The 26105-nt window shown below is 44.0% G+C and overlaps 1 protein-coding gene across 2 annotated transcripts; it reads left to right on the forward strand.

Annotated features, from left to right (window-relative positions):
• The first annotated feature begins 394 nt into the window (after positions 1-394).
• ACP6 (acid phosphatase 6, lysophosphatidic) lies at positions 395-26105 on the forward strand. 2 transcript variants are annotated; one of them, XM_001498996.6, is made up of 10 exons: positions 395-1136; positions 7943-8071; positions 8189-8319; positions 8659-8738; positions 11532-11619; positions 20204-20336; positions 21204-21304; positions 23483-23578; positions 25062-25227; positions 25907-26105. In XM_001498996.6, the coding sequence occupies exons 1-10, from the start codon at positions 918-920 to the stop codon at positions 26048-26050; spliced, it is 1287 nt and encodes a 428-aa protein (XP_001499046.1). In that variant the 5' UTR covers positions 395-917; the 3' UTR covers positions 26051-26105. The 2 variants fall into 2 exon arrangements, with proteins under 2 accessions (XP_001499046.1, XP_005610273.1); XM_005610216.4 differs by lacking the exon at positions 7943-8071 and having other exon boundaries at positions 435-1136.

The raw sequence follows: 26105 nt of genomic DNA on the forward strand, positions 1-26105 counted from the left end.
TTGCAACGATTTAAGCCTCTGTAAACACAGAAGTGGGACAGTAAACGAAGACTAAATATAAAACACCTACTGTCGCCCGTGGCGAATGGTAATCACTCAGTTAAGTTGGTGTCCGGACTTTCAGCAACTTTCACTTCCAGGCGCTTCCACGACTTCAAGGAAGTCTTCTATATCTCCCCTCCACTACCCAATTCCACCCCTGTCCTCACGTCTCCCACCCTATCGGCCGGGCTAGCTTGTTGACTCACTCCCACTACACTGCCCACCCAAGCCCCGGTGACTTTGACGAGCTGGGCCTGAGAGCTGAGGCTCACTGCCGGGGGCGGGGAAATGCCGCCCGGTGAGGACGCCCCCGCCGCGCGCAGCCTTCTGGGAATTGTAGTTCTCGCAACTCAGAGCCTCCGGACAGGCGTCACCTCGGGACTCGTTTTCCCGTGCCCCTTTGCGCGAGTCCAGTTGGGACAGGTCCGTGGGTGGGTAAGGAGGTTGGTGGCGGCTTGCCTGTAGAAAAGCGGAATCGATTGTCTGTGTTAGTGGAATCACTGCCGCCGAGGAATTTAAGGCTGATTCCTGTCCTTTCAAGAGTGCTAGAGGCCAAACTTGGAATACACGTTTAAGGTTCCCGGGAGACCGAAAGATAAGGAGCTGAGCTGCCCCGGCCCAGTCTGCAACAGGAGCGGCCAACCCCTACCTGGGTGAAAACTTACAAGGAGTCTTCGCTGCTCCCACCTCCGCTTCTTCCCCCACGCTCCCACTTGGGGTCCCCCTCAGGGCTAGAGTCGCAGCGCTCCCAGCTTGTTGGGGCGCTCGGTGTGCGCGCCCGCCGATTCCTGGGAACTTGGAGCTGTCGCTGAGCCCCGGTGCCAGCGGAGAGCTTGTGTTCGCCTCCTGCAGCCTCACCCCAAGGGGCTTCCACCATGATCACCGGTGTCTTCAGCGTGCGCACGTGGGCCCCGGTGGGCGTCTTGACTTCGCTGGCGTACTGTCTCCACCAGCGGCGGGTGGCCCTGGCCGAGCTGCAACGGGGGAACGGCCAGCATCCCGTCGACCGAAGCCTCCTGGAGTTGAAAATGGTGCAGGTTGTGTTTCGGCACGGGGCGCGGAGTCCTCTCAAGCCTCTCCCTCGGAAGGAGCAGGTGAGGTCGGCCCGGGCCGGGGCTGATGGTGCGAGGACCGTGTGGCCAACCAGTGGGGGCCAGGAGCTTCGCCCCAACACACGCCTTTGGAATTTTTACCCTTACGAAGCGGAGTTCGGGCTGGGTCCAGACTAAGTGAAAACAGCAGTAGCCTGTTCCTCCCTCGGCTCTTGAGTAGAGGTGCTGGCCTGGCACCTCCCGACCCCCCTCGGACCCTCAGGGTGCAGGGCAGCCGGGAACTTCCAGTTGCACTCTGATGGCTGCGGGATAGCGCAGCCAGTAGTACTGCCCTACTTACCCTGCATAGAAATCGCCTAGGAATCTTGTTAAAATAGGTGTGGGGTAGGGCCTGAGATTCAGCACTTCCGACAGATATTTGAGTGAACTTGAGTATAAGCGTGTAGTGAGTTTCTGTGTGACCGTTTTGAAGGTTGTCAGAGTTGCAGGGACCTTTGTGACAGGAACCACCCTAACTGGGATCACAGTGGATAACAGAGGTCAAGGCCTTTGGAGACAGGTTTTACAGCGGCTTTCTCAGGGTTTGCTGGAGACCGTCTGAGATCCCTTGAGGGCTTTTTGGTAAATGTGCTGTATCTTGGGGCTCTCCTTTTTCTATTTTGGGTTTCTAAACCTACTGTGGAATGGATTTGAAGTAGGAAAAGATTAAAAATTGGCTAGTCTGGTGCCTATAATATCTTAAAAATCTACCTGATTTCGTCAGAATAACTATGATTAAAGCACAAATAATTAGTTTTTAAATTGATTACCCTTCTTGGACTTGATTCTTGGGGAGATCTAGTGAAGATCTATTGCCTTTCATGGCAGGCAGGACTGTGATTGAAGAACTGGCTTCCTAGTGAAGATGAATAGGCAGGCCGAAGGCCCCAGGCTCCCAGGTGTCACACTTACTTGTGGAGTACTTTTGCGTTGTTGATCCTGCAAGATGGTGTTCGGGCAGGTCCAACAGGGTGTCCAAATCTGATGTTAGACATACTCTTTATGATCATACTTGCTTTCCAGAATCCCTCAGGGTTGTGTTTACACATTGTACAACTGCAAACCCAGTTTTTAAAGCTGGCCACACGTGAAAGCAAACCTTTAAAGCACTTCCCACATAAGTAGATAAAATCTGACAGATTTCTAGTTAGCCTTTCTTTATGGCTTTACCACTTTCTGTTTGGTTCTGGAATTTCTTTTCTTTCTCTCTCTCTCTCCTCCTCCTCCTCCCTTCTTCCCTTTCTTTCTTTTTGATACTTTGATCTTTTTTCAATCCCTTACTTTGCCTTTTTGTGTTAGGTCTCTAAATTTTTCTTATGGTTTTATAGATAGTCTGTCTCTTGTGCACTCTCCCTTCTTCTCCACTTATTCTTGTTACAGAAAGGCTGGGAAATAACATATAGAAATAGAAGACTTGTGTTAAACACAAAGTTAACTAGTGGTAGCAGAGAATGAAAGTTTGAATGTCTAGGCCTGGATCTCGTATGTACAGTATATGTACTCCCTGAAGGACCTAGAAAAAGATTTAGTTTCTTAGGATTTTCTCCTAAGCCAGTGGGTGTGTGATGGGTATCTTCTGCTTTTATGTTGGAAGAGGCAGTTGTAGCTCAGGTAGAAGGCCAGCTTCATTCATCCTTTGTCGGTGTAGCCACAAAATAAATGAAGCATCCGAGTGCATGGCTTCACTTTGCAGTTAGGGAAGGCACATTACCTCTCCTGCCTGTTCACATTCTCCAGACCTTAGGCAGATGCATTAAACATCTTTGGTTATCTTGTATAAAGTCTTGTGCATAGAAGCCAGGGGTAGAACCAACTTTCTTTCGATTTAGGCTATGAGTGAGTGTCATTGACCTGTAGCTTGCTTCTGGATATTCTCTCTCAGGGTTTCTTTTCAAGATCCAATTGGATAGAGGTTGTTATTGGGATTTTCCAATCTTCCTGGTTCTGCTATTAATTATAGTCAGAAGGGACTATCTGGCAACAATTCTAAAGTTAAAATTGTCTTTGGTAGATGTTTCCAGACTTCTGACTGTTTATAGATGAACATATGTGACAAGTCACTTCATTCAGTTATCTCACAAATTCTTGGGAGATAGCATGTCTAGAACTAGATGTTTTATTGAGTTGTTTTCTTATGGCTTGAATGGCTGTTGACTTAACCTGTCTTCCTAAAAGTATTGTATGTGTGCTCTGGAAATGAAACTCTGGAACTTAATTGGCCATTTTTTCTGATCATTAGATTAGCTCCAAGTATACTTTCAAAAGGTGAATTTGGCCCTGCTTTCAGATTTCCCTCAGCTCTGCTCCAGACAGTGGCAAGTGTGTCCCTAACCCAGGCACATTCCTCAGTTTTTATAAAATAAAGTCCAGCACATCCCAGCTCCACTGTTGATTAAGGCATTTGGGTCAGTATTTATTTGATAATGTAGACAAGCTGGGAAGCATAATGTCAGTCTCATTGTTGCTTAATACCTATCCGAAGCTCAGCTAAGAGAAGCACTGCATGAAGGATGTGCCAGTCAGTCCATTTTTTCCTCTGGAGCAGTAGTTCTTAACCTTGGCAGGATGTCGAACTCACCTGGGGAGCTTTAAAAAACAGTGATGCCTGCTTCTCCCTCCCAGAGATTCTGATTTGGCCCAGAGCATCCAGACGTAGTAAAAGCTTCTCTGGTGAAGCTTTAGAATTATCTGGACTGCATAATATTAAAAGAGTTGAGGCCCCGCCCAGGAGATCCAGATGTGATTAGCTCAGGATGGGGCTCAGGCATTGCTAACTTTTAAAAACTATCCCAGTGATGCCAGTGTGCTGCCAAGGGGTAACACCGTTGCTTTATTCTAAAATCTACACCTGGAAGGTTTTTGTTTACGTGTATGTAGATTTTTTTTTTTTACCTGGAATATAGCATATTGATCCCAGTATGGTATTGTCTTTGCAGGAATGCGCTTTGGTGAGATACTATCATTCTGTGTTGAGGAAACTGTGAGAAATAATCCCAACAATCCCACAGCACTCATTACTGTGACTGCTGAAAAGATGTTCATTAGGTTACTCTATCCTCTTTATGAGGACCCTTGGGAGGAATTTGTCTATTAGCACTAGAAATGATGTGCTTCTCCAGAACAGTTGGCTAGCTTTTCTCTTTAAGCTTGTCTAGCTGATCAAGTTTCTCATTTTACATAAAAGCCGGAAAGCTTAGTGCTGAATCTTTGGCCCACCTACGATGGATCTTCATCGTGTGCATGCTGTATCCATTTTTTTGTCCCTGTACTCGTTTGCTTTTGTCTTTCTTGCATATTTTGAGTTGGTTGTCTTACTATATTTGAGGTATTGCTATCATCTACGTTAAGTTAGTTCTTGAAAATGGGGTATAAATAAATAAGTAAAATTAGTAAGTTAATCTTTGCCACTAACTTGGAAGCCCAAGAGCAGGAACGAGAATGAGAGTGTGTATGTGGGGTGGACACCACGTATGGAACTGATGTATCATCCATTCTTGGAAATCTGGAAAGGCGTTCTCTAGACTTGACATGACTTTCAGGAGTCATCTCCTGGGAAACACCAAAGATCCTCTGTGGGTGAATGTGCCTAACAGGGAGATTTCTTAGTGAGGCTGAACAGGCCCTGTGGGGGTGCCAGGACCCATGATATACATTGGACTTACCGGGATGGGTAATTCGGTCTCAGCTGTAAGGGAGTTTACAGTGTGGTGAAGGAGAGAGACAAACCAGATTCCAGTGATGAGAATATGCTGGGAGTGCTAGGGACACAAAGGATGTATCTCAGACTTAAAATATCCAAAACTGAAGTCAGCTTGTCAACTGTTCTTCTGTTCTGGTCTTAGTTTTAGTCAAGGAGTACCTTCATTGCCCTTGTCACCTAAGGCACCCAGGCTCAAAATCAAACTGATCTTTTTTCTTTTTCTTCCTTGTTTAACCTACCAACATAGCCCCCAAATAAAGCTTTTCTCTGCTCACTTGCCACGTGTGACTCAAATGTCTTGCATCTATCCCTTCTCTTCCTACTGCTTTAGATGAGGCCTTAGGCTCTCTCATCTCCTCTCTTGCAATTATCTTGAAACTGGCTTTTCTGCATCTAGTCTCCCATTCCGGTTGTGAGCTATACTGCTGGCTTTCAGACTATTGTGTGGAGCCTGTGGGCTAGGGGGCTGCTGAGTGGCTGGGGCTCTGGATTCCCATTCCTACTTCAACTAGAGAAACTCCAGTTTTTGCTTTTATATATAGAAATCAAAAGTTAAACTCTACTTGGTATTTGCTAATTAAAAAGTTTGAAAACTGCTCCCAGGTTGAGGCAAACCACTACTTTTCTATATATATTCTTCCCCATCTCTGCTTTGCTCAAGCTTTCTACCTATTTTTGGAATTCTGAATACCACCTTCTCTTCTTACCTACATCTTACTCTCAAGTCCAGGTCTTTGCTTGTCTGAATCCTATTCATTTCAAATGCCATTCCTTCCATGAAACTCCCTGAATCCTCAGCCAGAAAAGAAGCTCTGTCCTGCCTTTGAACTACTACGGCCTTCATCTGGGTTCTGGTAGCACATAATTTCTATTTTACTACTGCTGTCATTTACATTCATAGCTTGCTGTCTCTAACCTGAAAACCTGGAAATGGCAGGGTCATGTTATCTCCATCTTGGTATCCTCCACAAGATCTGGCAGTTGTTGGAGCTATTAATTGCACCTACTGTGTGCCAGGCTCTTTGCTGGGCAATCAAAATGCAGACCAAAATGGTCACTAGTAGACGACCCAGTCTCTGTTCTCAGGAAGCTAAGTCTACTTAGCAGGACAGACTAGTAAAGGAGCTCTTCTAACACATTTTGGTAAAGGCCACCAGAAAGAGCCACCAAGGCTGCTGTGAGAGTACAGGGCCATGGTCACGGCTTCTGGGGACATTTAAGCTGAGTCTTGTAGAATGGGCAGAAGTCTTACCAGATGAAATGGGAAAGAAAATTACAGGTAGAAGAAACATGAGGTTGAAAGATGAGGAGTTGTGAGGATGATGCTATCGGAAACAAAGTTGTGTGGCTAGAGAGGAAGTGTATAGGGCAGGGAAGAAATGGTGAAGAGAGGGAGGGAAGCAGGGTCCGTCATGCAGCTGTGAGCCCTTGCAGAATTTTATGCAGGGAAGTTATAGGATCAGAACTTTGAAAAATGGAGCAATGATGAAAAGATTGTAGGAGAAGGTCTCTGCTCTGAATAACCAATCTTCTGTTATCAGTTGCTGCAGCACCAGTCGGGGAGAGGCTCAGGTATTGGAGACTGGGTACAGGTGGGACTGAGACGATGTCTTTTGAGAAAATGGAGTGCTTCCTCTGTGAAAAGAGAAGCTGGGACTCCCAGTGGCACTCTCCTGGGATATTTCTTGGAGGGGTCGAGGTAAATACAATGACATGTGATATAGTAGGTTTTCAGATGTTAGTTTTAAAACAAAATGAAGTAGGGGGAAATTGAGTTCAATGTTGTTCTTTTGATTGTAGGTGATATATAGGAATTCACATAGGAAGACAACCACTGAAAGCTGGAGTGGTCACTGATGGGCAAGTAAGACTTGAGCTATCATTGACCCTTGGAGAGAAGTTGCATGGGCAACTAGGGACAGGAGTCCCTCCAAGCAAGGGAAGCAAGCCGAAAGAAGATGTAGAGGAAGCAGTGGGCATGGTCTGGTCTGAGGAGGGGAGGAGAGAGTTATAGTGGCAGTACAGCTGGGACAGACATTCGGCCAAGGTGTAGAAATCCTGAAAGTGCAGATGCTTATCTCTTGAAACGTTAGGGAAAAGCTATTAATATGAAGAAAGTGGCTTAGCAAGATTAATCGGGTGGTTATGTATGTATGGATTGTGGGGGTGGAAGGGAGGGAGTCTGTCATAGGCTTTTGCCTGAGGTAATAAGGTTTTATACCCTGACAGTAAGATAAAAGAGGTGACTTTTGAGGAGTGACTTTTTTCTAGCCAGTGATCAACAGGGTTTAGTGTGGGGATGGTGGAGCAGTGAGGAGAGTCAGAGGTTTGAGTTTTGGTGCCTAGGAGAATTGTGGTAGCACTAAGAGAGACAAAATAAGTTGGGAAGAGGAGCTGTATGTGGGATTAGAAGAAAAGAGTTTTGTTTTTAAAACTGAAGTCATCACATCTGACTCAATGAACGTATAAGAATTTTATGGCAATTGGAGCTGTGAGACCGATGGCTACTTGTGATGTTTTGAAAACCATTACAGTTTTCAAAACTGTTGGAGCAGGAGCCAGATTTCAAGGAGTCAAGGAAGGTGGTGAAAAAGTGAAGCTTTCTTAGAGGGTAGCTTTTTTTTTGTTTGAGAAATTGGATGAAAGGAAAGGAAATATGTAGTAATTGCAAGGGACATTAAGTAGAGTCCTTAAAGAGGGGCCATAGAACCCTGCAGGTTGATTCCTTAAAAATTCTTGCAAGTATATGGTCACTGAGATTATATTATATTATATTATATTATATTATATTATATATTATATTATATTAATTCATTCATTCATTCACTCACCAAGTATTTGCATGCCAGGCATTCTGGCCTCTTCTCCCTTTTACTTCAGTCTGGTCTTAGTGCCAGAGCGGCCTCTTAACAGTGAGTACTAGTGTAGCGATAATGGGACTGGAGCTAAGGACACCTGGAATAATAAATCACAATCTTTTCTTCCCTTAATTGGAGCTCGAGTTAAAGTTTCTTTCCTTCCTTTCCATGTGTTCTGAGTGCTCCTGGATATTAATGCTGTAAGTTTCAAGAACCTTTTAAACAATGTGTTGTTTTTGTGGTCACAACAGGTAGAGTGGAACCCCCAGCTATTAGAAGTCCCACCCCAAACTCAGTTTGATTACACTGTCACCAGTCTAGCTGGGGGCCCGAAACCACAGTCTCCTTTTGACTCTGAATACCATAAGACGGTACTGAAGGTGAGCAATGCTTTCCTGCTCCGGGAAGCCCACTGCAAAGCATTGATGGATTTCTCTGGGATGAGGTTAGCAGGCTGTGAGGCGTTTTCATTCTTCTTTCTTTCTCCCGCTCCTCAGGGGGGCATGTTTGCTGGACAGCTGACTAACGTGGGCATGCGGCAGATGTTTGCCCTGGGAGAGAGGCTGAGGAAGAACTATGTGGAGGACATCCCCTTTCTTTCGCCAACCTTCAACCCACAGGAGGTCTTGTGAGTCACTTGAAAAAGGGATGTTTCACCCAATTTAAGGTCGTAAGCATGAGAAAACCTGTTTTGACCCCCCAGCTGGTTCCCACTCTCACCCAAGGTAGTTTGGGGCAGTTAACCTTATATAATAGGCTCCCGTGAAGAGGTGATCATTGGAGGTCACATTTGTTGGCTTTGGGGTCCCTTGGGGCAGCCATCCCACAGAGAGGGAAAGGGTTCTTCCCAGCCTCATAGCTCCCCTTTTGTAGCCTTAAAAGCCTCCCAGCTGCTCTGTGGAATAAGATAGAGTATATTATTAAATTTTTCTTTTATGAGTGTCTCTATCTTTTTGTTTTTTTCCAGTGTTCGTTCTACTAATATATATCGGAATCTGGAGTCTACTCGGTGTTTGCTGGCTGGACTTTTCCAGTGTCAGAAAGAAGGTTCAAGTTTGACTCTAAAAGTCAGCCCCTGTCTCTGAGGAACTTTTCCTTCTTACTTCCAAAGCCCCCATCTCTCTCTTTCTCGGTGCCTGTTCCCTTGTCTCTCTTCATGTGGCTTCCATGGTGTACCCCCTCTACTGGGCCCCTCCCTGTCTGGCCTTCTGCTGCCCTTGCCAGCCTGACCTCCACGTCTGCAGCAATGCCTCAGCTGCTCTGGTGTGCCTCTGGCTCCTGACTTCTCCTCGTAAGCTTTTACACAAACTGCATGAGGCAGCCCTAGCCAGGTCTTGAACAATATTCTGGGCTTTTTGCTTAGGTAAGACACTGCTGAAAAGGAAGGAGGGCAGGAAGAACACTTACCTGAGACCCAGGCCTGATGCTAGTATTCTGGTCTTGGTGATAACCTATGGCATGACCCAGATTTCTGTTCAGCCTTTCCTAGTTGAGAAAGTCTGTTGGGTTTAGGTTTTGACGTATTCAGCCAGTGAATGCTGGCAACTGGTGGTTCCCAACATTTTCACCACTAAGGACGCCATTTATTATTTTCCCTCATGGATCCCGTGTATTGAGGGCCTTTGACTATCAAATGAAGCTGCATTTTGTCATTTGTAACTGATTTAAATTTACATTTAATTGCCAGTCTGAGTTTCAGATCATCATGACCTCACCAATATTAAAATACCAAAATGGTGACGTAAGGCAAAACTTCTTGTTATTTTGTGTAGCTTCTTTAGCAGTATCTCAAATAGATATAAAATTTCCATTGGGCTTTAAAAAAATATGTAAAATAATAGAAACCTCCAGGCCAGAGGAGGCTGGCCTTGCTCCCAGCTGGGTTGGGTACTACTGCTCATTCTGGCTGAAGTTGGCTGCTGAACACAAACAGTATGTGTCTCAGTAACATAGATCAAAGAAAGTGGGCGGCCCTTTTACTTCTCGGGAGCCCCTCAGCTTAGGAATAATCCACAATGCATGGCCTTCTGAAAGCTCTTCAGTTGCTCAGCTTCTAAAAGGCAAATGTCCTCTTCTCAGAAACACCAAAAGTAGGACTAAAGTAGGAAAGATCTACAGGCAGGTCTCAGACTGAGTCCCCCCCCAGGTTTCCAGCAAGGAAGGAAGTGGTATCATCACCAGCCTCTGGGGTGGCTGTCTGGGTGGCAGCTCCCTACACCAGACCCAGATGTCCCGGGACTCCAATTTGACTTCTCTCACAGCTACATCCATACCTTGCTCCATATCAAGGGACTTGAATAGACCAATTAAGTCTACAAGGTGCTACTTTTAATGGAAGTGGTGCAACTTTGGGATATTGTTTTAGGAGTAAAATCCTAGAGAAGTCCCAGAGGGTTATATATAAGCTACAGAGAGTCAGGCTGTGAAGGGAAGCTCGAGGTTGTTGGTCTGTACCTTTTGGTCAGACATTCATTCAACATATATTTGATTGCTGACTCAAATGTGCCTTATTTATCATGAACTGAAGTTCAATATTCAGACACCAATGTCAAACACCAGATAGGAATTATTATGTGTTATATTAAAGGTTTAAATCATAGTTTTTGTTATTCTAACATTTAAAGGACTTACTATGCACCAAACATTGTTCTAAGAGTTTGGCATATATTAAGTTGTTTAATTCTTGTAATAACCCTGTGAGGTAGGTAACATTATCCCCAGTTTTAAGATGAGAGAACTAAGGCACAGAGAAGCTAAGTGACTTTCTCAGGGACACAAAGCTGGTAAGTGGTTGAGCTGGGATTCAAACACTAGCAGTCTGGTTTCAGAATCCATACCCTTCACTGTATGCTCTACTGCTTCTCAGAGGACGTGTATATCTGGAGAGGGCCCCAGATCGTTTGACCAACAAAGTGTGTCTGAATTCTGATATTCTAGGAAAGTTACCATAGGCTACTTTTAAAGTCCTGGAGTTTTGACTATCAATAATTTATTTGGGAATAATAGCTCTTTGGGGCTTAGACTGACTTAATCACTCCCCAAATTGACCTCGGTGAGTCCCAAAGAGCTGCCGATGAGAGCTGTTTCTTTTGCCATCAGAGAAGATCAGGATTGGGCTGTGTATAACGGGAAGCTGCCACCAGTCCTTGGCATCTCTGGCACAGAGCAAAGCATGGGAAGGTGTTAGAAGCCCTTGCTGGGCATTGATGGGAGGGGACAAAGGTACTTGTGAGCTCTGAGCAGTAGTAAGCTGCTGCAGGGTTAAAAGAAACACTGTAGTCTAATCTTTGGTTCCTGGCAGTTCAGCTGGAAGCCTGGCTTTCATTTTGGGCAAGGCTGTGGGGTCTGAGAGGATTTGTGGTCCTGTGGTCACCCTTCTTAGGTTCTCACGTGGTAAGTCATCATCTTGGCCCATAGGATTGGACTTTGGGAAGCAAGAAAGTCACCTAGTTCTGATAAAGTCAGGGACAGCCCATTTTTTATTAGAATGCTGAAATGCTGGTGGTGCCTTGAGGCGGGGATGTTTTGGAATGGGTCAGGGAAGTGCCAGTCTGATCCAGGTCTGTACTTCCTGTAGTCTGTATGTGGCCCAATAGGAGGGGTTGTGCTGGACAGAACAAGGCTGCTACTTGGTTTCTCCATTTCTCAGACCACAGGAGAGCTCCTCTTAGCAAGGCCAGGGCATGTTCAAGGCGTTCGCTGTCCTTAAGGAGTAACTTCGATGATCTGCCTCCTGGAATAGCTCTATCTGTATAGACAAGGGTAAAAATAAGGGGGTAGAGATGATGGGAAGAACAAGCTGAAGCCTCTTCCTGCCTGTGCTTCCCATCTTTCTTCCAGGGCCCATCATCATCCACACTGATGAAGCAAGCTCTGAAGTCTTGTACCCCAACTACCAAAACTGCTGGAGCCTGCAGGAGAGGACCAGGTAGCTGCCCTGGGTTCTTGCTCATCAGTGGGGGACAGATAGCCTTTTACCACGTTTGCTGGCAGGACTCTGCCTGAACTCAGGGCCTGCCCAGGCTTACCATGCTGGTGGATAAGGGATGGGAGGGATTGCGTTACACTCAGGTCTGACGTCAGCTGTCCAGGAAGTGAAGAAGCTCTTGCTCGCAGTGGCAGGCTCATAGTGAAGGCACAGGAAGCCTGGGAAGAGCCACACGCTGGGCTGGAGAGATGGTATATACAGCCATGAGTGGGCTTTGCCATTTACAAAGCATTATCCTCTCAACATCCTGGGCTTTCAGATGGGGCAGATGAAGAAACTGACAGGTTAAATAAAAGATGGTTGAACCAGTCATTGAACTGCAAGTCCAGATGGGCAAGCAGAAGAAGACACAGATTTCCCTTCTCTTACCAATATGCTGCCCTGTAGGATAGATTGATTTGGACTGATGGCACTTTTCAGTTTTCAGGTATTTCTGGGCGGCACTAAGACCATATAGTATGTGTTCCACAGAAGAAAGAGAATGCTGTTTTCAAGCAGACCTGGGCCATACTTGCATTGTTTTTTTATTTTTTATTTATTTTTTTATTGTGGTAACATTGATTTATAACATGATATAAATTTTGGGTGTACATCATTGTATTTCGAGTTCTGTCTAGATTAAAACATGTTCACCACCTAAAGACTAATTACAGTCTATCACCATACACTTGTGCCTAATCACCCCTTTTACCCTCCTCCCTCCCTGCTTCCCCTCTGGTAAGTGCCAATCCAATCTCTGTCTCTGTTTATTTGTTGTTGTTTTTATCTTCTATTTATGAATGAGATCATACAGTATTTGAGTTTCTCCCTCTGACTTATTTGGCTTAGCATAATTCCCTCAAGGTCTATTCATGTTGTCGCATATGGCCAGATTTCATCCTTTTTTATGGCTGAGTAGTATTCTGTTGTGTATATAAACCACATCTTCTCTATCCATTCGTCCCTTGATGGGCACCTAGGTTGCTTCCAAGTCTTGGCTATTGTAAATAATGCTACAGAGAATGTAGGAGTGCATGTATCTTTACGCATTTGTGTTTTCATGTTCTTTTTTTTTTTAAAGACTAAGGTAAGTATCATCTTTTTAAAGATTGGCACCTGAGCTAACAACTGTTGCCAATCTTTTTTTTTTTCCTGCTTTTTCTCCCCAAATCCCCCCAGTACATAGTAGTATATTTTAGTTGTGGGTCCTTCTAGTTGTGGCATGTGGGGCGCCACCTCAGCATGGCCTGATGAGTGGTGCCATGTCCGTGCCCAGCGATCTGAACCAGCGAAACCCTATGCTGCCAAAGTGGAGTGTGCGAACTTAACCATTTGGCCACAGGTCCAGCCCATCATGTTCTTTAAATAAGTATCCAGCAGTGGAATAGCTGGATCATATGGTAGTTTTATTCTTAATTTTTTGAGGAATCTCCATACTGTTTTCCATAGTGGCTGCACCAGTTTGCACTCCCACCAACAATGTATGAGAGTTCCCTTTTTCCCACGTCCTTTCCAAAACTTATTATTTCCTGTCTGGTTAATTATAGCCATTCTGACGGGCATGAGGTCATATCTCACTGTAGTTTTGATTTGCATTTCCCTGATAATTAGTGATGTGGAAGATCTTTTCATGTGCCTGTTGGCCATCTGTGTATCTTTTGTGGAGAAATGTCTGTTCAAATCTTTTGCCCATTTTTTAATTGGGTTCTTAGTTTTTGTTGTTGTTGAGATGTTTGAGTTCTTTATATATTTTGGATATTAACCCCTTATCAGATGTAGTTTGCAAATATCTTCTCCCTATTGTTAGGTTGTCTTTTCATTTTGTTGATGGTTTCCTTTGCTATGCAGAAGCTTTTTAGTTTGATGTAGTCCCATTTGTTTATTTTTTCTATCGTTTCCCTTGCCCAGTCAGACATGGTACTTGAAAATATGCTGTTAAGACTGACTCTGAACAGCATACTGCCTATGTTTTCTTCTAGAAGTTTCATGGTTTCAGGTCTTACATTCAAGTCTTTAATCCATTTTGAGTTAATTTTTGTGTATGGTGTAAGCTAATGGTCTATTTTCATTCTTTGGCATGTGGCTGTCCAGTTTTCCCAACACCGTTTATTGAAGAGATTTTCTCTTCTCCATTGTATATTCTTGGCTGTCTTGTTGAAGATTAGCTGTCCATAGATATGTGGGTTTATTTCTGGGCTCTTGATTCTGTTCCATTTATCTACGTGTCCGTTTTTGTTCCAGTACCATGCTCTTTTGATTACTGTAGCTTTGTAGTATATTTTGAAATCAGGGAGTGTGCTACCTCCAGCTTTATTCTTTTTTCTCAGGATTCCTTTGGTTATTCAGGGTCTTTTGTTGTTCCATGTAAATTTTAGGATTCTCTGTTCTCTTTCTGTGAAAAATGTTGTTGGAACTTTGATAGGGATCGTATTGAATCTGTAGATTGCTTTAGGGAATTATGGATATTTTAACTGTTAGTTCTTCCAATGCAAGAGCATAGAATATCTTTCCATTTCTTTTTGTCTTCTATTTCTTTCAACAGTGTTTTTTCATTTTCAGTGTACAGGTCTTTCACCTCTTTGGTTAAATTTATTCCTAGGTACTTTATTCCTTTTGTTGCAGTTTTACATGGGATTGTATTCTTAATTTCTCTTTCTCCTACTTTGTTGATAGTGTATAGAAATGCAGCTGATTTTTGTATGTTGATTTTGTATCCTGCAACTTTACCATATTCATTTATTATTGCTAAAAGTTTTTTGGTGGATTCTTTAGTGTTTTCTATATATGAAATCATGTCATCTGCTATTAATGACAGGTTCACTTCTTCCTTTCCAATGTGGATCCCTTTTATTTCTTTTTCTTGCCTGATTGCCCTGGCTAGGACTTCCAATACTATGTTAAATAAGAGTGGTGAAAGTGGGCATCCTTGTCTGGTTCCTGTTCTTAGAAGGATAGGTTTCAGTTTTTCTCCATTGAGAATGATATTAGCTGTGGGTTTGTCATATGTGGGCCTTTATTATGTTGAGGTACTTTCCTTCTATACTCATTTTATTCAGGGTTTTTATCATAAATGGATGCTGTATCTTGTCAAATGCTTTCTCTGCATCTGTTGAGACGATCATGTGATTTTTATTCTTCATTTTGTTAATGTGGTGTATCACGTTCATTGATTTGTGGATATTGAACCATCCCTGCATCCATGGAATAAATCCCACTTGATCATATGTGTATGATCTTTTTAATGTATTCAATTTGCTGGTATTTTGTTGAGGATTTTTGATCGATGTTCACCAGTGATATTGGCCTGTAATTTTCTTTTTTTGTGTTGTCCATGTCTAGTTTTGGTATCAGGGTAATGTTGGCTTTGTAGAATGAGTAAGGAAGCTTCCCCTCTTCTTCACTTTTTTGGAAGAGTTTGAGAACAATAGGTATTAAGTATTCTTTGATTGTTCGGTAGAATTCAGCAGGGAAGCCATCTGGTCCTGGACTTTTATTTTTTGGGAGGTTTTTGTTTACTCTTTCAATCTCCTTACTGGTGATTGGTCTATTCAAATTTTTTATTTCTTCTTGATTGAGTTTTGGAAAGTTGTATGATTCTAAGAATTTATCCATTTCTTCTAGATTACCAATTTGTTGGCATACAGCTTTCTGTAGTCTCTTATAATCATTTGTATTTCTGAGGTGTCCATCGTAATTTCTCCTCTTTCTAAAGATTGGCACCTGAGCTAACACTGTTGCCATTCTTCTTTTTTTTTTTCTTTTCCCCAGAGTCCCTCAGTACATAGTTATATATTCTAGTTGTATGTCCTTCTGGCTCTGCTGTGTGGCACTCTGCCTTAGCATGGCTTAATGAGCGGTGCTAGGTGTGTGACCAGGATCCAACTGGGGAAACCCTGGGCCACCAAAGCAGAGCATGTGAACTCAACCACTTGGCCATGGATTGGACCCCAATTTCTCCTCTTTTATTTCTGATTTATTTATTGAGCCTTCTCTTTTTCTTGGTGAATCTAGCTAAAGACTTGTCCATTTTGTTTATCTTTTCAAAGAATCAGCTCTTAGTTTCATTGATTTTATTCTATTTTTTTTTTTAGTCACTATTTCATTTATTTCTGCTCTGATTTTTATTATTTCCTTCCTTCTACTGATTTTGGACTTTGTTTGTTCTTCTTTTTCCATTTCCTTTAGGTGCACTGTTAAATTATTTAGTCAAGATATTCTTGTTTGTTGAGGCCTATATTGCTGTAAACTTCCCTCTTAGAACCACTTTTGCTGTATCCCATAAATTTTAGCATGTCGTATTTTCATTTTCATTTGTCTCCAGGTATTTTTTGATTTCTCCGTTGATCTCTTTGTTGACCCAGTCGTTGTTCAGTAGCATTTTGTTTAATTGCCACTTATTTGTGGCTTTTCCAGTTTTCTTCCTGTAGTTGATTTCTAGTCATACGTTTATGGTCATAAAAGATGCTTGGTATTATTCTAATCTTCTTAAATTTATTGAGACTTTTTTTGTGGTCTAACATGGGATCTATCCTGGAGAATGTTCCATGTGCATTTGAAAAGAATGTGTGTTCTACAGTTTTTGAATGGAATGTTCTGTATATCTCTTAAGTCCAGCTGATCTAATGTGTCATGTAAGGCCAATGTTTCCTCTTCTGTTTGGATGATCTATCCATTGGTGTAAGTAGAGTGTTAAGGTCTCCTACTGTTATTGTGTTGCTGTCTATTTCTCCTTTTGTCTGTTAATAATTGCTTTATATATTTAAGTGGTCCTGTGTTGGGTGCATATTTACAAGTGGTATATCCTCTTGTTGGATTGTTCACTTTATCATTATGTAGTGCCCTTCTTTGTCTCTTGTTACAGTTTTTGTTTTAAAGTCTATTTTGTCTCCTATAAGTATTGCTACCCCAGCTTTCTTTTCATTGTCATTTGCATAGAGTATCTTTTTCCATCCCTTCACTTTCAGTTTGTGAGTGTAGGTCTGAAGTGTGTCTTGTATGCAGCATATATATCGGTCTTTGTTTTTTTTATCCAGTCGGCCACCCTGTGCCTTTTAATTGGAGCATTTAGTCCGTTGATGTTTAAAGTAGCTGTTGAGGGGCCGGCCCGTGGCCAAGTGGTTAAGTTCGCGCACTCAGCTTCAGTGACCCAGGATTTTGCTGGTTCGAATCCTGGTTGTGGACATGGCACTGCTCATCAGGCCATGCTGGGGCAGCGTCCCACGTGCCACAACTGGAAGGACTCACAACTAAAAATACACAGCTATGTACTGGGGGGCTTTGGGGAGAAAAAGAAAAAAATAAAATCTTTAAAGTAGCTATTGACAAGAATGTACTTATTACCATTTTGTTACTTTTTTCTGGGTGTTTTACTAGTTCTTCTCTGTTCCTTTCTTCTTCTCCTGCTTTCTCCCCTTGTGGTTTGGTGGCTTTCTTTAGTATTATGTTTGGGTTCCTTTCTGTTAATTTTTTGTGTATTTATTATAGGTTCCTGGTTTGTGATTACCATGAGGTACACATATATTAACCTATGTATACAGCAATCTATATTAAGTTGATGGTCTCTTTAGTTTGACTTCTTGCTAAAAGTTCTACTCTTTTACTCCCCTCCTCCCACATTTTATGTTTTTGATATCATATCTCACCTCTTTTTGTGTGTGTGTGTATCTGTTACCCTTTTATCATGGAAATAGATAATTTTAGTATTTTTGTCTTTTGACCTTCATATTAGCTTCATAGATGGTTGATCTGCTACCTATATTGTATATTTGCCTTTACCAGTGATTTTATTGCTTTTTTTTTCTTTGGATAATTTTCTTATTCCTATTTGTGGTCTTCTCTTTTCCACTTAAGTAAGTCCCTTTAGCATTTCTTGTAAAGCTAGCTTCTTGGTGATAAACTCCTTTAGTTTTTGCTTGTCTGGGAAACTCTTTATCTTTCCTTGCATTCTTAATGATAACCTTGCTGGGTAGAGTATTCTTGGCTGTAAGTTTTTTCCTTTCAGCACTTTAAATATATTGTGCCACTCCCTTCTAGCTGTAGGGTTTCTGCTGAGAAGTCAGTTGATAGCCTTATGGGGTTTACTTTGTGTGTAGCTTGTTGCCTTTCTCATGTGGCTTTTAGGATTCTCTCTTTATCTTTAATTCTTGACATTTTAATTATAATGTGTCTTGGTTTGAGCCTCTTTGGGTTTATCTTGTTTGGCACTCTCTGTGCTTCCTGTACCTGGATGTCTGTTTCCTTCCTTAGATTAGGAAATTTTTCAGCTATTATTTCTTCAAATAGACTCTCTGCCCCTTTGCCTCTCTCTTCTCCTTCTGGGACACCTATAACATGAATGTTAGTGTGCTTGATGTTGTCCCAGAGGACCCTTAGACTGTCCTCATTCTTTTTAATTCCTTTATCTGTTCAGCTTGGGTGATTTCCTCTAGTCTTTCCTCCAGCTCGCTGATCCATTCTTCTGTATCATCTACTCTGCTATTGAGTCCCTCTAGTGATTTTTTCATTTCCATTATTGTATTCTTCATTTCTGATTGGTTCTTTTTTATATTTTCCAATTCTTTGTTAAGTTCTTACTGAGTTCATCCATTCTCCTTCCAAGATCAGTGAGCATCTTTATGACTATTTGTTTGAATTCTTGGTCAGGTAGATTGTTTATTTCTGTTTCATTTAGTTCTTTTTCTGGGGTTTTGTCCCATTCCTTACTTGGAACGTATTCCTTTGTCTCCTCATTTTGCCTCTTTCTCTGTGCTTATATCTGTGTATTGTGTAGGTCAGCTACAGCTCCCAATCTTGGAGAGGTGGCCTTATGTAAGAGATGCCTTATGAGGCCAGCAGTGTGCTTCCCTCTTGTCACCAGTTCCAAATGTTCCAGGATTGTCCCCTATGTGCACTGTGTGTGCTTCTGTTATGGCAGGGTTGTTCTTGCTGCAGGTGCCCAGGGAGGCTAGGCTGTTCCCCTGGCTGGCTTGTCGTAATGCTTAGCTGCATGTGGCTGCTATTGTCATGTCAGTCACTTTATCAGGCATGGGGAGCCCCAGAAAAGTTGGCTGCAAGGTCTAATAGCACATTCCTGTTGCAGTTTTTCTGTTAAGTGAGTAGGCCCCCAGCATAGCTGGTTGCTAGGCTTGGGGACTTACAATTGCTGTAGGACTCCAGTCTGCAAGGCTGTTGCCAGTCCTCTCAGGGTTTCAGCTGAGTGGGGCCAGTCCCCAGGCATGGGAGCACCCAATTGTTTCAGGCCTTGGAATATGCAGCCAATCCCCTATGCAGCTATTTGAGAAGCACAAATCTGCTGCAGCTGTCAGACCCTACTGTCAGCAGGGCAATGCACTTCGTCAACACAGTCCTGCCCTGTGCACGCACCCCAACCCACTGAAGTGGATCCAGTCACCCCACTGCAGAGGCCCCACACACTCCACCGATATGGGCCTGCCCCACATACATACCTTGCCTCACAGAGGCAGACCCATTCACCTGGTTGCTGAGGTTCCAGGCACCCTACCTATGCAGGCCCACAAGTTGCCCCAGAGCTTGCTGTTGGGTGGGGCCAGTCCCTAGGGCAGGCTGCCTGCCCTGGCTGACCTGGATTAAATCAGTGCTCCAGTGGGTAGGGCAGATCCCTGGGCTAACAGGCCAGGGGAAGAACTCCCATGGTGTCTGCCAGTGTCTGTGTCAGCAAGCCTATAGTAGGTCACAATAATGGCTGCCACCAATGTCTCAGTCCTTGGAGAGGTCTCACCTCTCACTGAGATGTGCCCAGAACTTATCAAGTGAGTCTCTTTTCACCAAAGGACTGTGCAGCTTTCTTTCTGGTGATTTCAGGTTGCTTTCCGAAATGGGTGAATTTGTGCATGGGCCCTTTAAGAGCAGGCTTTTTTTTCCCCTTATTGTCCCAGAACTTTTCTGGGCGTATTCCTTGTTGTTAATAGGTAGCAAAGCCAGGTATTATGACACTTGTCTCGATTGTGCTGATTCCAAAAGCTGCTTATTATGGATCTTCCCTGCTGAGGTCCCCTGCTTCTTCAGGGAAGGTTTCATACTGTAAGGTTGCTCCTGGTCAGCCGTGAAGCATCACATCTCAAAGGTGGCTTTTTTGTCTCTCCAGAAAGGAATTTCTGCTTCTTCCACCTCAGTCAGCACTGTCCCTTGGTGTCAGGGTTCTTTTTTATCCAGTTTCACTTCTCTCTTAAGGGTAATTGTTCCAAGAGTTGTTGTAAATTTGTTGTGTCTGTGGGAGGAGGTGAGTTCAGAGTCCACCTACGCCACCATCCTCATCGTTTTTGTTATAATAGAAGAAAAGGCTAAAGTGGGATTTGGAAAATCCAGGCTTTTATCCTAGCCCTGGTACTTGCTAACTTACTTTTACAAATCGTTGGACCTCCTAGAGCCTTAGTTTACTCATTTGTAGAAGGAGAATAATACCAGCTAACCTCAATGAGTTGTTGTTGGGGATTAAATAAGATCCCAAATGGGGATTGAATGAGATACACTTGGTAAACTGTTCATGACTATACAATCTAAGAGATTACTTTTTATTTTTTGCCAGAGACCGGAAGCAGACTGCCTCTTTGCAGCCAGGAATCTCAGAGGATTTGAAAAGGGTGAAGGAGGGGATGGGTATTGCCAGTACTGATGGAGTGGACTTCCTCAACCTCCTTGACAACATGGCTGCTGAGCAGGTGTGATGACTGTCCTCCTCCATCCAGCCCTGGAGGTGGGGGAGCCTGGGACAGGCACCTGGATGGGCTGGCTCCTGAATTAGAACTAGGTGGAGGGAAGTGGGTGGAGGCCTCCTAGTTTGGAGGCAGCTGTGATAGGACTTGTAGATGGAATGGACATAAGAACTGAGGAACAGGGAATAGTTGAGGAGGACTCCTCACTCGGTTCTGAGCACAGACATTTAACTCTAGATCAGAGTTTCTTGAAGCACGTTCCCCAGATTATCCGTGATATGAGTGTGTGTGTTATGGGCACGTAGAAGTGGGGTAGGTGATGGATAGGGAAGGATTGCTATCTACAAGACCACACAACGGGAAATGCTTCTCTAGATTCAGAAATCAGACACTCGGAGGCAGTATAGCCGGGATCCTCCCTTCTCCTGTGAAGGTAACATTGTGCCCTGAAGGCAGAAATTCACCTTGTATTTATGTGTAAAACAGGTTTAAGGTTATAAGACAAGAGTTTATATATAGTATTTATATGCCATACTTTTTAGAAATCATTTTGGGGAAAATGAAGGCCAAGTATAAATTTATGAATTTCTTGTATTTTATTCATTTTTTTTTACGGTTTAAAAAGGTACAAATGTTTTTCATTTTGGAGTAGATGGGGATCCATCAGAAAGGGAGGAAAAACAGTTTCTTTTTTTTTCTGGGCTGTCAGATCTCTAGGAATAGCTTCAGAAGGGCCGTGGGGACATAGCTTTTTGAACGGTTAAGGCTCTCCCCAGGAGAAGGCAGGCCCCTGAAGGCTCCGTGGAAGCTGATTAGCTGCCAGGCTCAGTGAATGAGAAGCCTGTCCTTCTAAATGTACCATGGCCCTTTCAGGTGCATGGCCTCCCGAGCTGCCCCACACTGAAGAGATTTTCACAGATGATTGAACAGAGAGCTGTGGACACAGCCTTGTACATCCTGCAGAGGGAAGACAGGTGAGGGGCCTCCTCAGCTGCCGGCATAAAGTCATGCTTGGTCAGGCTCCCATTGTGTGGGGAAAGGGGTTCATCAGGCCTGCCCCCACCTGCCAGCTGGCATCTCTGTGTGTGCAGAGTCTGACATCACCCCATTCTGCTGGCTGACTGAATGGGCTCGACCCCAGGTCCTCATGCTTCTGGAGCTGGAACTGGTGACCTAGTGTTTCCGTTCACTGTTACACAGAACCAGGAGCCACCACTCGACTGAGTTTCTCTTAATTGCTGACCTTTTCCTTTTGCTTTAAGTTTCAAAGGATTTGGGTGGGAGAGCTGAAGGAAGAATAATTATTGGTGACTTTATTCATCATGTTACAATTTTCAAATCAGTTTCACATTCTTGCTGTGAGGTAGGTGTCCTTATCCCTAACAGGGTCCAAGGCCTGGCTTCATAGATGAAGAAACTAGGCCTGAGAGATGTGAGCTCCCTTGCCTAGGCTCAGCTAGTCAGTAGTAGAGCCAGGACCTGGACTCAGAGCTTCTGACTGTCAAGCCTATGTTTTCTCCATTTTACTGGCACTTAAGCTCTGTTTAGAAGGCCTGCTTCCTGACTACCAGAATGGAGAGTTTCTCTCTTACCACATTTCAAAAAACACCTTTTTCTGATTGGTTAAGAATATTCTTACACCTATTCTGCACTCAGAATCGGTGACTTGGTAGAGGAGGACATGGGCAGTAGAGGAACAATCCTGGGAAAGATGAGTGGGAGGAAAAAGCAGCTAACATTTCAAGAATTTGCAGTCTGTTGCGTAAAGAGCCTCTGACTGCTTTTCTCCCCCTCAGACTCAGTGTGTCCACTTGTGCACTTGCCTGGAGCATCAGGAAGGCTCCAGCCATGCCCCTCAGCTTGCTGCCACTCCCTGTGATTTGCCACCTTTCCTCATCTGTTCCAGAAGTGGCCCCACCAGACCTAAATTGTCACTCACTGCCCTCACCTCCATTAACATGAACACACACACATTTAGTAAATATTCTAGGTTTTGTGGCCCATGCATTATCTGTTGCAACTACTCATCTCTGCCTGTGTAGCATGAAAGCAGCCATAGACAATGTGCAAACAAATGAGCACAGCTGTATTGCAATAAAACTTTATTTACAAAAACAAGCAAGTGGGTTGGATTTGGCCCATGGCCATAGTTTGCTTTCTCCTGGTGTAAAACATTTTAAATAAGAACTGATCCATCCTCCTTTCCATTCCAATTAGCCCTGGTTTTATAAAACTGATATTTCTTTGAGGACAAATGGTTGCAACCTCATAATGCCATCTAACTTGGCTTGGCCAGCACACATTCTTCTAGAAAGTGTATTGTATACAGTATTGGTTGCCTATTCCTCATCCATTGCTTCAATGTTCCTTGATTTATAAAGGTGGCCATTTACTCAGTCCATGAATGAGGATTGGTCTAAGCCAATGATGGCAACTCCATTCCCTTTTGTCAGTGATTGAGTTCTGGGAGAGGTTTTTTTTTCTCTTTGATAAAAAGTGAGAGGCACCAGAACCAACCCTTTTTGCCACTTACTGGCCCCATCTTTCTGTGTCGTTTACTACTCTGAGATGACATGCTTCGAGTTGCAGTAGCCACCTTGTGATCATGAGGTGACCAGCCTGAGAATGAAAGGGGTGGAGCCACAGCACCAAGCCTGCAAGCAGTACCACTGAACTTCTTGTTAAATCAAATAAATAAGAAATGTCCTTATGGTCTAAACTCCAAAGAAGGAGGGCTGGCACATAGGAAGCATAGTTTAGGGTGTTGTTCCTTGGGGTCGCTTTTCTAAGGGCCTTCTGGAATTCTTGGAAACCATTCCACCCTGTCCTTCCCAGCTTTGTTCTTTGATTCCTGAAAGCCTACTTCTTCATGACTTATCCTGGTTACCACTCCCTCAGCCCCTCCGATCTCAGCTGTGTTCATAGCAGGTTTATATCCTGGTGCGTTTGTTGGAAGTCTGGGCACAGAGAACCCTCAAACTTGAGGCAGCACCATTTATCTCGTTCCTGCCTGTTGCTCTCCTTCATGCATTATTTCTCTTTTTCTTAGCTCTGTCTCATTGAGCTCCTGAGGTCCTAGGGGGCAGAACCAGCCTGCATCCTTTGTGTGCCAGTTGCCTGCTGGGGGCTTAAATGTTGTTTACTTGCCACAGGGAAAGTCTTCAGATGGCAGTAGGCCCATTCCTCCATATCCTGGAGAACAATCTGCTGAAAGTCGTGGACCCTGCCACTCCATCCAGCAAGACCAGGTACCTGGCCCAGCAACTTGGCTTTGTGTCGCTGAGGGCAGTAGGGAGCCTCTGGCTGCAAGGAGGGAACCCAGGTTTTAGGGGGTCAAGAACCAGGCTGTCACTGACTGAAGGTAGATAGTCAAGAGGCCATGAGTCCCAAAGATATTCACAACATGTTTACCTTTCTTCCTGCCACACCTGTCCTACCATGTTTTGAAATTTTTATTTTAGCAAAAAAGAACCCTAAATTCATTTTTTCGCTTTTTTACTAATTGAGCATGTGTCACACAGAGTAGCTTATTATGATATCACACTGATTTGATATTATAATAGCCCAAAACAAAGATAATTACTTAATAGATTGTTTAGTTTGACCACCTTCATTGCATGTATAGAGGGTATGATATCCACTAGGCATTTAGAAATGTTGGAAGTAGCTCACGAGCCTCCATTGCCGCTTTTGTAGAGCCTGGACCCCAGGTGAGGGACCACACATTCGGAATGTTGTGTGTCCTAGGCACTTGCTAAACAATGTGTGGTCTGCAGATGAGCAGCCTCACCATCACCTTGGGGCTTGTTACATTCTCCGGCTCCTGCCTGACCTACTGACTCAGAATCTGCATTTTAACAAGATCCCCAGGGGATCTGTACACACTCTAATATTGGAGAAGCACCGTTGTAGGCCACCTTCTTGAGAGAGAGACATTGTACATAGCTAGAAACTGACAGTGACTGTGGGAAAGATAGGGGACAGTGAGTTGAAAGAGGAACATTTAGGAACTTTGGGCCAAGATTTATGATAGCAAATCATGCGAATGCCCTTCTCCGTCCCTCGCAGTACCTGCAATGACAGTATGTTTCTTGCTGGCCTTTGTCACCTTGCCCCTTTTGGCCTTGTATCTGTGTATACAAATAGAATCCTTGATCTTTCCCAAGAGATAGATACAGGAGTCAGGCAGATACAGATTCAAATGGTACCTTTATCACTGATTACAGCCATTTGGAGAATGTGTTGAGGGCCACACAGGCTTATTGATATTCCTTTGAAATGAACTTAATTGTCCCAAACCGCAAGCTTCTGCAACAAGGAGGAGAGCTTGCTCTACTAAACTGATCACATGGCTGAGAGTAGGGAGAACATTTGCCAAAGGCAGGCAGGTCCCAAAGGGAGAAGAGAGGTAGGGCCTCAGCCACACATGCTCAGTTTCTTCTTCAAAGCTCACCAGGAGAGGAGAGAGTAGGTGGGTGGGCAAGTGAGTGGGGAGGAGGGGGCCAGGAGAGCTACTCCAATGGGGATCCTTCCTCGTGAAAACATGGGGAGTGGGAATAAGGGTTCTCCCCACGGTCTACTTCAAAGGAATTTTATACCAGGCTCAACTGATCTCTAGATGTCACCTGGTTTCCGAGGCAGGTATTGTTCCTTACTCAAAGGAGGCAGGCAGTATCCTGGCTTCCAGAGTCCTGAAGTGAAGAATTGTGGAGAACTGTTTTCTCCTTGCAGAAAGCTGTACCTCTATGCAGTTCATGATGTGACCCTCATGCCTCTCTTAATGGTCCTGGGGATTTTTGACCACAAGTGGCCCCCGTTTGCTGTAGATCTGACCATAGAACTCTACCAGCACCACGAATCCAAGGAGTGGTTTGTGCAGCTCTATTACCATGGGAAGGTAAGACCTGTGAGGGGGGATTGGCGGGTGGCTAGGCACCCTTACCCCAACCCCACCCACCTGGTTTAGCACCAGTTCTCCCACCTTAGGCCCAGCGGAGTCTCCATTGGTACAGTCAACTCTCTCAATCTCATAGGCAAACTCACAGCTGTGACCCAGGGGTAAGGCAGAACTTGGCATATAGTGGCAGACTGAGACAGGGGCTCTATCCGTGTACTGTTACAGACTTCTAGGAATAGGACCACCCTCCTCTTCTCCTGAGTGTCTCTGCCAGGATATAACATGCTGACTGTGAGGCTTGTTTTGAAAATTAATGATGGTGTCTCCAGGAGGTGACATGTGCTGTCAGCACTCTTGTTGCCTTGGCTGCTTCCCCAGTTTGCTGTCCAGGGCAGACGCCAGAGCACTCCCCAAGGATTAGGCTATTAGCCCTCCCCACTCAGGGGTGTAACTTGACTGTGTCTTCCCAGTCAAGTCAACAAACAGTTCTTGAGTGACTTTTACAAGCAGGGCATAGTGCTCTTATTCTGCAAGCTGATGGGGAGTGGGGCCATCCTGGCTGTTGTATATGTGAATGCATATACCATTGGGTCAGAGCCTCTCAGACCTCTTCTTGGCACAGCTGAAAACAGCAGGACGGGGTCCTCAGTGGCCCTGCTGAGTTATGTCTTTTCCGCAGGAGCAAGTGCCGAGAGGTTGTCCTGACCAGCTCTGTCCGCTGGACAAATTCTTGAACACCATGTCAGTTTACACCTTAAGCCCAGAAAAATACCACACACTCTGCTCTCAAGCACGAGAGTTGGAACTTCAAGATGGAGAGTGACTGATTTATACAAACAGGATGTGTTGATTTTTAAATAAAATGCCTTTACACAATG

The sequence above is a fragment of the Equus caballus genome, chromosome 5 (assembly GCF_041296265.1).
Source record: "Equus caballus isolate H_3958 breed thoroughbred chromosome 5, TB-T2T, whole genome shotgun sequence".
Classification (NCBI taxonomy): domain Eukaryota; kingdom Metazoa; phylum Chordata; class Mammalia; order Perissodactyla; family Equidae; genus Equus; species Equus caballus.